Source organism: Miscanthus floridulus, unplaced genomic scaffold, assembly GCF_019320115.1.
Source record: "Miscanthus floridulus cultivar M001 unplaced genomic scaffold, ASM1932011v1 os_2215, whole genome shotgun sequence".
In the NCBI taxonomy this organism is placed as follows: domain Eukaryota; kingdom Viridiplantae; phylum Streptophyta; class Magnoliopsida; order Poales; family Poaceae; genus Miscanthus; species Miscanthus floridulus.
The window spans coordinates 1-11,652 of NW_027098161.1; the positions used below are offsets into that span (position 1 = coordinate 1).

Genomic DNA, 11,652 nt, shown 5'->3' on the forward strand with positions numbered 1-11,652 from the left:
GCACTGTCATCACGTGATGAATAGTATCAGATTGACTGCTTGTCCATTTTGTTTCTTGACATCTAAGATGAATTTCAAGCTGAACTATATGTAACTTTATGTGTACTAGATACATGATTTCTCTGATGATATTTTGAAGCATTTCAACATGATATTTTGGCTATTGAGGATGCCCACACCCAGGACGCCAAATCTATATTGAATGTCAAATAAAGATCAGTGGAGGGAGTAGTAGGTAGTAGAGCAAGTATATGTTTTTGATGCATCACCAAGGCCATAGCATGTGAAAAAACATTACTTTTAAGCTTTCGCTGAAAACACATTTCTTCCCGCAAAAGATACTTACAGCCATTCAAACCTTGTTCTATCCAATATATTTTCTGTATATGAATACAATTTACTAATCAGATTATATGTGCGATTATTAGGTGCATCATGGTGGAGCAGGTACTACAGCAGCAGGGCTGATAGCTGGGGTAAGCTGCTAATCTCTTTGATGAATGAAATTCTCTGTGCTACAGAGGTTTGAGCGAACATAATAAGGGCCTTAGGATATGAATGCTTTTTTTTTTGTTCAAACATGTTACTTAAATTAAAGAATAGAGCACTTGAGGGTGCCCATATAAGGTTCAGCTGATTATATAATCTAGATTGTTTATAAGCAAAGGGCTTACAGCCTAATGGAGGCATGCAATACAGAGTTTCAGCTGACTATATAATCTGCAATGAATAGCAAGAAGTTGGCAATTAGCATCTATAGCATTGACTGCCATCAATCCTTTGTAAGTGCTCTTGACAACTCTTTGTAACCTTGACAGTGTCCTACTACCGTAGTGCCATTTTTTGGAGACCAGTTCTTCTGGGGCAAGAGAGTTCATGCACGAGGAGTGGGTCCTGCACCTATACCTATTGCAGAACTTACTGTAGAGGCACTATCAAATGCAATAAGATTCATGCTTGATCCAGAGGTAGTACTATTTCTTATGCTTTCACTGTATGCATCTGGTTATATGTGATGCACTTATCTGATTCATTAGTATGCCAAGAGTGTTTTTGATGCAGAACTCTGCTTTGGTAAGGCCACATTGTGCTAATTAATCCATTCATGGTCCTTTGCTGAAGGTAAAATCACGAACTATGGAACTGGCGATAGCAATAGGCAATGAGGATGGTGTGGCAGCAGCTGTAGATGCATTTCACCGTCACCTGCCTTCAGAATTGCCACTGTCGCCACCCGCACATGTGGAGGAAGAACGCATAGACTTCTTCCAATGGTTTTTCTCGAGCCCTGGAGAAATGTTGTTTCCCATTCAATTTGTAGGTACAGTGGTCCATATGCTAGGTATAGGTACGATTTATTCATTTATGGGTTGAAAAGGTCGATCACACCAATTTTCTAAAATTGAAATAAATGCTGGTATAAGCCATTGGTAATTGGTTTCGTTCTCATCGTATTGAGGATGCAATAAAAAGGATTGATGCCATTGTAAATGCTTGGGCAGCCACAGTTGTATTCAGAATTTGCTGGTAGGTCTGAAATTTGTGCCCCGATGTGCCATTCCAATATAGGTGTATGGCTACAGAACTGCATGATCACGACTGAAAAAATGTGTATAATTTGCTACATTTGTTTAAAGAACTATAGAATATATAAGATGAATTTATTTTTGCATGCGATCATTTCTTTTGCAGGTCAAATAAAGCCGAAATATTGCTTGAGTCCAATATTTTACAGTTAGTTGCAATAGCTCTTGCGGGTGTCGTACCTGACAGTAAGACACTTTAATTTGCATGTCTAATGCATGATTGAAAAGTTTTCTAAATTGATAAGTGAAGAGTTAAGTCAATAACAGAACAAGGATTTGAATGTACGATGGATGTGCACATGTATGTGGCATTACTGGAAAAACATCACGTCTACTGTCATGAAATAATTTTTTTAGATCACACTAGAATCATAGACAACGATTCAGAGTTGTAGCTGATTACTGAAACAATTTGCTTAGAGTTAAGTTATTTTTTTCATATTGGATTAGCAACCAATTACTTCAAATTGTATTTTTTTTTCAATGCGAGGAGTTCCCCATTTCCATTAACCAACGGAAATACACAGACTTCAAATTGTATTGGTGCTTTATGACAGGTTAGTCCACTCAAGCGATTCACAAAGAACTCTTCACTAACATTTCGTGTAAGTTCATGAGCTCATTGGCGAATGATATATGCAAGGCCCAACAGAATTAGGTCTGTGAACTAGAGTATCCAGCAAACTTGTAATGAATATAGATTCTAAATAGAGAATTTGTGTGCAAAATGCGTGGACCATAACCTACAATTTTTAGTTTGTTTTTTTATCTTACAATGGAGTATTCTCATTCCCTTTGATTTTTTTCTGGTTGTGCGCATTAACGTCAAACTGAAGAGTTTTTAGATCTCGAGTCCCTTTTTTTTTTATCTTTTGGGCCCTAGAAACAGGCCTCTAACTAACTATGTTTGAGATTCTATTGATTTTTCCAACAGTGACGCTGATGCCCAGGTTCGCTTTCTTAGCGGCGCCGGTCGGCACTTTTGGCTCCTACGGGGCTAACGCTGCTAGGCTATGGTGTGTGCAGTGTGCTACTCGCATTCTTGGTATAGATGGCCAACGGGGGCGACATCGTGCCGTGCCGGCCCGATGGGGGTCTTGCCTCGACGGGCCGTCGTGCCTGCCGTGCCGTGCCTTCACGGGCTTCGTGCCTGGCCTACGGCCTATGGCACGGCCTGTGGGCCGTCTGACCGTGCCGTGCCGCCCGTTGGACACGGCCATTTTTCCCGTGCTGTGCCGGCCCACAGCCCGACAACAAAATAACATCTCATTTTCACCAGATTTTCACCGAGTGTTTGAACTGCTTCTTCATTTTCACCAGTTTTGAACAAGATTCCATCAATTTTCACAAAAGCTCACACATTCATTCACAGATTCACATTCACCACAGTACCACACAATCATAAATCAGAACACAAGAGAAAAGACAAAGAGACAAGGTTATATGAAAATGATGATCAAAAGGAGTTGTTTTGTGCAATGCTGCCTCATTAAAAACTTTTTTAGGTAAAACTCATCCTTTTGAGAAACCCTAAAAAGGAAAAAAGAGTGCAGCCAGCTCAAAGAGTCAAAGTCTTAGTAGTAGCGTCTTATTACAAAAGCCAACCAAAGTGGCAAAGTCCTAGTGACTTAGTGAGTCCACTCCACAGTCCACACTCCACAGTCCACTCTCATCTCACACTCACTCAGTCACAGCAAAAGACCAAAAGTACCTGCAAAATTGTACAGAATTCATGTCAATATGTCATTCTTTTGCCATCAGTCTGATCTAAACAGGAAAGAGGAAACAGGAAAGAGTCACTGCCTCTCCAGTTCTCCTTCTTCATCAGTCATCACTATCCAGCACCAGCAGTACTGTCGCTGCCGCTGCCTTCACCTTCTTCGTCCAGGAACAGGTTCTTGAATGCCTCCTCCAGGTCCACGTCCTCAAGTGCATGTTGTTCTCTTCTTACTCCTTGCCCCCAGTCCTTTATGCAGGTGAGCATCTCCACATGCTCAGGCAACAAGCGCCGTCGCCGGTCTTCGAGTATCCTACCTAACAAGCTGAAACAAGACTCGGAAGAGACAGTAGATACAGGAACAAACATGATATCTCGAGCCATAATAGATAGGATTAGATAGGTTACCTTGTGGTCACGCCACCAGAGCAGTATGCCAAAGAATTCCTCATAACATATGACAAGGTCACTGTCCATGTAAGCTGAGAGCTCACTAACACCAGCTCTAGCTAGAGTAGATGAAGATGAGAGGGAACAGCCAGGGGATGCACCAGGGCCTCCAAAGATCCTTCCCCATGCCTGCTTTCTCTTACTAGAATGAGCTGAAGGCTATGAAACCCTTTGAGACCTAGCTGCACCACCAAATTTCTGCTCATACTTGTTGAACAATCTGTACATTTCATCTTTCACATCAGCATAGTATGAACTATAAGTGGATCCAGTATGTTGAGCAAGTAGTTCAAGCACATTAAAGAATCCTTTCATCTTAGCTCTAGGATCAAGAATGAATGCGTATGAATAAAGCAGTGGAATTTTCTCCCAATATTTAAGAAATTTAAGCTTCATAGGATAAGCAATCATTCTAAAATTCTGATATCTTTCAGCTTTATGCAAATGTTCAGCAATGTCAAGAATATGGTGCAAAACAAGTGGAGCTGTGGGATAATAAACACCAGACATAACAACAGTAGAATCATAAAAGAGTTCCAGGAACACCATTATCTGTTCAGCAACATATCAATGCTGTATAGTCAACAATTATGAACCATAATTAGAGTTAAGCCACACAGAAAAGACTTCCTTGTATGACAGCAAATGTTTAAGCATTAAATAGGTGGAATTCCATCTAACATCCATATCCAAGCCAAACTTTCTAGATCTTATACCCTGAGCAATACAGTAATTTTTGAACAATGCAATTCTTTGATTAGAGGAATTCAAAAAGTTTATTGCAGTTTTGAAATCTTCAGTAAAACGTTTCAATCTCTTCAAGCCAGATTTAACAATCAAATTAATGATATGACAGGCACAACGCTGATGCACAAGCAAATACTTAACCTTATGAGGATCATCACGTGTAGGTGCAGGATAAGAACCCAAGTAACCAAAGAAGATAGGTTGCAAGATATCATAAGCATTAGAATTAGATGAAGCATTGTCTAGAGTGACAGCAAAGATCTTATCAATCAAATCAAACTCCTCAACCACACCAGCTATTTTTTCAGCAATGTTTTCACTAGAATGTGACACCTCAATTAGCCTAAAACCAACAACATTTTTCTGCAACTCCCAATCAGCACTAACATAATGAACAACAACAGAAATATAGTCCTCCTTAGCATTACCAGACCAAATGTCAGGTGTCAAAGAAACATATGAGCAAGCAGGCAACAATGAATTCATAAGCAAAGAACGTTGATCAGCAAACATTTTGCCCATATCTCTAGTAGTGGTCTACCTAGAAACCTTTTCAAATCTAGGGTTATGAGCACGCTTAATGTAATCCTCCCAGGCCTATGTCTCACCTATGCCTAATGGAAGGTCCAGCCTAGCAATCAACCAGCATAACTCAGTATGAGCAACAGCAGGGTCATACACCCAGTTATGCAAACCATCAGCATTCAGAGCAAGCCTAGACTGGACCCACTTATCATTATCATGTTTTGCCTTACATGATTTCTGGTGCCGTTTCAAATGACCAGTGCCAGCAACAGATCTAGCAAAATACCTCTTACCACACATTTTACAGATGGCAGCAACTCTTATTTTACCTTCCTTAATCTCAGTGAAATCCTCCCAAACAGGAGATATGAGCTTACCAGTACCACCAGTCGATGAGGTACCATGAGTGTCAGTCGAGGCTGCCACCCCACCGTCGCTGTCGCCGTCATCGGCATCGAGATCAATCGAATGGGTTGAAAGGTCTTTGTTTGGTTTTGGTAATTGAGTGACAACCTAGGTGGACTAATTGTGTTTATGTTAGATACACAGGTGATTAGTCCACAGGTACATGTGTGTGAGCAACATATGCCATGGAGGTGAAAATGGCTTGAAGATGTTGCAAAGCTCACACATGTGATGATGAAGGAGCTTAAATGCACATGAGACATGACATTGAGTCATGTGATCAAGGTAGAGAAGATCAAGACAAGACTTGGCTTGATGGACCGGTTGCAAGCGTGAAGGGCAAGTTGAAGGCTTTGGAGTGATGGACCGCGTGGCGGTGAAGCTTGAGCAAGACTTGGCGCCGATGGACGATGGCAACGGTGAAAAGCAAGTAAAGTCAAGATCGATGAACCAATATGATCACATGATGATATGAAGTGGATCATATCATTGTTGATCGTGTTGGTGCATGTGTTGCATCGACATTGGAGGAGATGGAATGGAATGCGCAAGGCAAAGGTATAACCTAGGGCATTTCATTTCACCGGTCATAGGTGTGTAGAGAAGTTTATGACCGGGTTTATGATAGATGACCGTACTATCAAGAGGGACAAACTTGTTTGCATATCAGTCATCTAGTGTCACTCGAGTGATCTAACTTTGCATCGTTGCTAGAATTGAGTGGTGTGGCAAGTTGAGTGGCTAATCCTTTGAAAAATGATTGTGAAAAAGCTAACACACATACACATGGTGGTGTACACTTAGTGGTGTTGGCACATTTACAATGGAGTTGGAGTTGATGTGGATCAACTTGGTGAAGAAACTCCACCGGCGGAGTGTTCGCCCGTAGAGTGCGGACAGTCCGACGGTGCCACCGGCGCCCTACACAGAAAAGATAGAGTCTCACTGGGTGCACCGGACGCTGGCACTAGAAGTGACCGGACGCTGGCAGGGCGCGTCCGGTCAGGCTGACGCATGAAGACGCAGGAGCTAGAGTTTGACTGGACGCTGGGCTGCGTCTGATCATGTGCAACCGGACACGTCCGGTCAAGGTCGGTACCTTACTATAAACTACCAGACGCTGAGGGTCTAGTGTCCGATCAGTTGAAGCTGCTGCGTCCGGTCAAAAGATGACCGTTGAGATCAGAAAAATGCTGTTGAACGCAGGTGACACATGGCTATCATCGGGTGACCAGACGCTAAGGTCCAGCGTCTGGTCAACACGACTGGAGCGTTCGGTCGACCCGATAGTTACCCAGTAAAGGGGTAACGGCTAGTTTAGCCCTTGGAGCTATAAATAGAAGTGGCCTTCGGCCATGGCTGGTGCTGAGCACCTTGGGGGACTTTGTGTCCATGCTTGAGAGTGCTTAGGAGCCCTCCATCTCACATATACTTGATAGTGATCATTCGATTGTGTGAGAGAGCGATTCTAGTGCGATTGCATTGTGAGGTTGCATCGAGTGGCACTAGGTGATCGAGTTGCAAGCCGGTGGTGCTTGTTACTCTTGGAGGTTGCCACCTCCTAGATGGCTTGGTGGTGGTCTCCGTCGAAGCCCGCAAGAAGCTTGTGTGGCGCTCCGGAGAAGTGCTTTGTGAGGGGCATTGTGCTCGCCCCGCGGGTGCCGCTAAGAGCAACTTTAGTAAAGCGTGTCATTGAGCTACCCTCACTTTCGGGGTAGGTTCTTGCGGCGCCCGACGTGCGGGCTTGGTGGGTGATGCCAATTAGCCGCCGAACCACCAAGTGAGTGGTCGACACAACGGGGACTAGCGTGTTGGCAAACACGTGAACCTCGGGAGAAAAATCATCGTGTCAACCTTGTTCTTCCCGTTGGTTTGCATCCTCGTTACACAAGCTTGCGATTACTTTCATATACATTGAGCTTGTGTTGTTGCTTTTGTAATTAGTTAGCTTATGTAGCTTGCTAGTTACCTTCTTGCTTGTGTAGCATAGAAGTAGCTCCCCTGTGTGGCTAATTTGGTTTGTGTAACTTTGTTAGTCACATTATTTAGTTTGTGTAGCTAAGTAATTGCGCTCTCTATTTTGGCATTGGTTGCCTTGTTATTGAGCATTGCTAGTGAGCTTAGTTGGCTTTGTGCTTTTGCTTACTAGCATGTGTAGGAGCTCCCTTATTTCTTAAAGTACTAGTGGCATAGGTTTGTGTGACCTTGCTTCTAGAATTGGTTAGGAGAGCTCTAGCTAGCCCGGCACCTTTGTTGCTTGATTAGTATCTTTGCAAGGTGCTAGTGAACATAGATAGAGGGGTATAGTCTTGGCTAGTCCGATAGTTTTAATTTTACACTTATTTCGGTTAGCCAACGTGATTAAGTTTTAAAAAGGACTATTCACCCCCCATCTAGTCGCCATCTCGACCCTTTCAATTGGTATCAGAGCCCGATCTCTCATTTGTGGTCTTCATCGACCCGAGAGGATGGCGTCTAATGGGCTAGATGTTTGTGAGGCACACATTTTTGATGACACAAACTTTGCACTTTGGAAAAATCATATGCTTAATCATTTTTGTGCAAAGGGACCTAAATTTTGGTGGGTTGTCACAAGTGGTCTCACCCATGTCTTGAATCATAGAAATCTCACCAAAGCTCAAAGAGTTCTCTATAAATTTGATGCACATGCTTATTGTTTTCTAATGGATGCTTTAAGCTTTGATTTGATGAAACAAGTAAAAATCAAAGGAACCGCTCGTGAGATATGGGAGTCCATCAAAGAAACCTTCGGTGATTCCTCCACATAGGATGATGGTAAATTCAAGGAGGATGAACCCAAGAAGGAGGTGCATGAGTGTGTTGAGCATAACCACAATTTGGTGATTGTGGAAGATTGCTCCACCTCATGGTCAAATGATGATGATGATGATCAATCTACTACAAGTTCACTTGACAAGGTTGATGATGGTGCCATAAGTGTTGCAAGTGACGATGCTACCCCATGCACACTTGATGGTGATGATGGTTCATGCTCAAGCCATGATGATGCTACTACAAGCCCATCCACTACACCACATTGTCTCATATCACAAGGTGACACCAAGGTATCAAATGATGATGTGGTTGATCATGTTGACTCATATGATGAGCTTATTAGTCGACTTGCTAGCATGATCATGTCTTTAGAAAATGAGAAAGCTAAAACATTGAAATTAGATAATGAAAACTCATTTCTAAAGAACTCTTGTGAAGAACATAAGAAATTGCTTGATGCATATAAATCTTTACTTGATGAGCTTAAATTGAATCATGAGACACTACTTGCATCTCATGATGAATTATTAGAACAACATGCTTCTCTCATTAAAGTATTTACAAAGAAACTTAAAAATAATGAGAGCTCATCACATAGATCAAATGATAAATTGCAAAATATTGATAACCCTTATGATGTAGGAAAGAAGCATGTATCCACCTCTTGTGACGATTTATTAGATATGCCATGCTCTTCACATATAGATGCTTGTTCTACTTCTATGTCTTGTGAGACTAACATTTTAAAGGAGAACATTGTGCTCAAAAGTGAAGTGAAGAAATTGAGCAATAAGTTAGAGAGGTGCTATAACTCAAAAGTCACCTTTGAGCATATGTTGAAGACTCAAAGAAACTATGGTGACAAGTGCGGCCTTGGCTTCAAAAAGAAGATGACAAAGGGCGAAAGAAAGAGAGAAAGGAAGATGAAGAAGCTACAACAAAAAAAGCTCTCTCATATCATGTGCTATCGGTGTCATAAAGCAGGACACCTTGCAAATGGTTGCCCTAACATTGAGAAGCTCAAGAAGATAAAAGAAGAAGAGAGACTAAATCATGTTAAGTGCTTCAAGTGCCGCACTCGGGGTCATCTTACCTCAATGTGCCCAACCAAGTAATTGGTGAAGCAACAAGTGAAGCCTAAACCAAAACCACAAGTTGAGCAAGAGAAGACACCCCAAGTTCAAATCAAAATCAACCATGAAGATGGTGGTGATTTGATGATAAAGAAGAAGAAAACAAGAAGGGGTGGAAAGGCAAGGCATCCAATGCAAACTCAAGATGCCAAGATGTTGAGCAAGAATGAAGATGAGAAGAAAGATCATGCTCACATCAAGTGCTTTAAGTGTGGAAGTGTGGGACACTTTGCCTCTAAGTGTCCTACCAAGCTTGAGAAGAAGGCTCAAGCAATCCATGAGAGGCAAGGCAATGAGAAGCACCACATGAGCAAAGAAGAGAAGGCTCAAGCAAAAAGAAAGTGCTACTCATGCCGGGAAAGGGGACACATGGCATATTCATGTCCCCTAGGTGACATTTCTAAGCCTATTTCAATTGTTGATAATAATGTGCTTAGAAAGAATGGTAATGGTACCACTATGGTTGCTATTGCAAAGCATCCCGCTACTCATACTAAGACATTGCCTAAGTATGTCGCTCCTAACTTGAGAGGACCCAAACTTGTTTGGGTACCATCTAAAAGTGAATGATTGTTTGTAGGTACCAACAGCATTGGAGACTTGATTCAATTGATCTCACATTGTTCATCATATGTTGAATCAAGTTATGAAGCCTAGTGCACATACAAACCCAATGCCAAGTGAAAATTGAGTGAAGTCCAAATGTGCTACAACATACAAGTGTAAATTTCAAATTGTTGGTGATTCATTGGATATATTTGATGACTTGCAAATATTTAAGTTGAAGCTTGCTAGTTGGATGATCATAAGCTAACCAAGGTATATCTCTTGTTGATCATTTCATTTGGGTGCATATGAGTTGATTGAATTGGATAAATATGCAATGTTGCTTGCTATGAGATGATTGAATGGATAATTGATTAGTAGTCAAGTTTGGATTGATTTGTGTTGGATAAGTTCATAAGATGACCTTTAGTAAGTGGTTTGAATGGATATATGTATTATGGAAGTATTCAAACAAGTTAGTATCAAGTTTGATTCATATTTAATGAAGTATAGCTCAATTGTTGAAATCTGTCCTATATTGCAAAATCTGAGCTAGCTGTGATCTTAGCCACGTTTGAGAAATCAAAACCTATTGGATTGGCTTGAAAATTGGTGTACATGCTCTAGACTTTTGGTATAAGATTCTGTACAAGTTTCATGAGAATTGGATAAGAAATGCTTCAGTTTTAGAGTAGATCTTGTCAGCTATAGTGCAGCTATTTTCAGCATGTAGCAGTGGTGGAAGAATTGATATATGGCAGTAATCTAGAAGTCAAATGAAGCTCAAATTTTTACAGATGCTATATAACTTAGTAAAGAACATCTCCACCAAATTTAGTGGTATTTGGATTTGTACTTTGGGAGATATGCCTATTTCTTTGAGAGGTACAAAATATGTCAGAAAAGTGACAAATGTTGGATTGATCTAGAGTCACTTTGATTGAAAGGTCCTCAAGTTAGAAACATGTTTACAAATGTTTGAGGTACCTAAGTTTGGTTTTGAGATGATCTAGAAGCATGACAAGATATGAGTACGAGGCCATTTGATTGTGGAGTGTACTTTGCATATATTTGGTACTCAAATTGGAAGATCAAGATCAAACTCAAGATGAAGTTAAAGTTAAGTTCTAGTGACCATTGGAAATTATTTGGTAGAAAGAAAAGAACTTAAACAAGAAGAAAGAAAAGGACTTAAAGAAGAAATCAAGGTTACTCATCAAGTTAAGTCCATCACTTGGATCAATCAATCAAGTTATTTCAAGTGAGTGTCAATAATGGTTCTTGGAGAGAGGTCACTTCTCCCTAAGTGTAGGGGCTTGCCGCCTATGTGTAGGTAAACCAAGTGTGATACTTGGAAGGCTAACATGGAAGTGGTGATCCGAGGGACATTTGAGATGCTTAGTTGAAGCAATCAAAAGGATTGATTAAGAAAAGCAAGCAACACCCAAAAGAGAGCTAGTCATGATATTTTAAGTGGTATTCTCAAATTGATACTCTCATGCAAGCAAAGATGAAAAGATAAAGCAAGTCAACCACAACAAGAAAGTGCACTTGATCATAAGTGGTATTCATTTCATATGGGTGAATAATGAAATTCAACATGGTATCTATTGGTCTTCACCAAGCTTATAATTGGACTTCACATTACTATTGGAGTAATAAATTGGAATCTATGTGACTATCCTCTACTCCAACATAGCAAAGGTACCATTGTAATGTGCATGATCATTTCATCCCTTACTAGTAT

General features: G+C 41.0%; 1 protein-coding gene and 1 long non-coding RNA gene across 2 annotated transcripts; one reads left to right on the top strand and one right to left on the bottom strand.

The window, feature by feature from the left end:
- The first annotated feature begins 205 nt into the window (after positions 1–205).
- Positions 206–1,272, top strand: LOC136534704 (uncharacterized). Its single transcript, XR_010778787.1, has 3 exons — positions 206–476; positions 819–968; positions 1,123–1,272. It is a non-coding gene; the product is annotated as an uncharacterized lncRNA (long non-coding RNA).
- Positions 1,273–3,274: 2,002 nt separating this feature from the next.
- On the bottom strand, positions 3,275–5,022 carry LOC136534705 (zinc finger BED domain-containing protein RICESLEEPER 3-like). Its single transcript, XM_066527086.1, has 5 exons — positions 4,642–5,022; positions 3,922–4,305; positions 3,712–3,812; positions 3,432–3,628; positions 3,275–3,297 (listed from the first exon to the last, which is right to left on the bottom strand). Exons 1-5 carry the CDS (start codon positions 5,020–5,022, stop codon positions 3,275–3,277), a joined length of 1,086 nt encoding a protein of 361 aa, XP_066383183.1.
- Positions 5,023–11,652: the final 6,630 nt, after the last annotated feature.

Excerpts from the sequence above, each read along its gene's own strand:
- LOC136534705 (XM_066527086.1), bottom strand. The coding sequence starts at position 5,022 with ATGGGCAAAATGTTTGCTGATCAACGTTCTTTGCTTATGAATTCATTG. Across the intron at positions 4,306-4,641 it reads CACGTGATGATCCTCATAAG|ATAATGGTGTTCCTGGAACT; the intron begins GTTAAGTATTTG and ends GTTGCTGAACAG. Across the intron at positions 3,813-3,921 it reads GTGCAGCTAGGTCTCAAAGG|CTAGAGCTGGTGTTAGTGAG; the intron begins GTTTCATAGCCT and ends CATCTACTCTAG.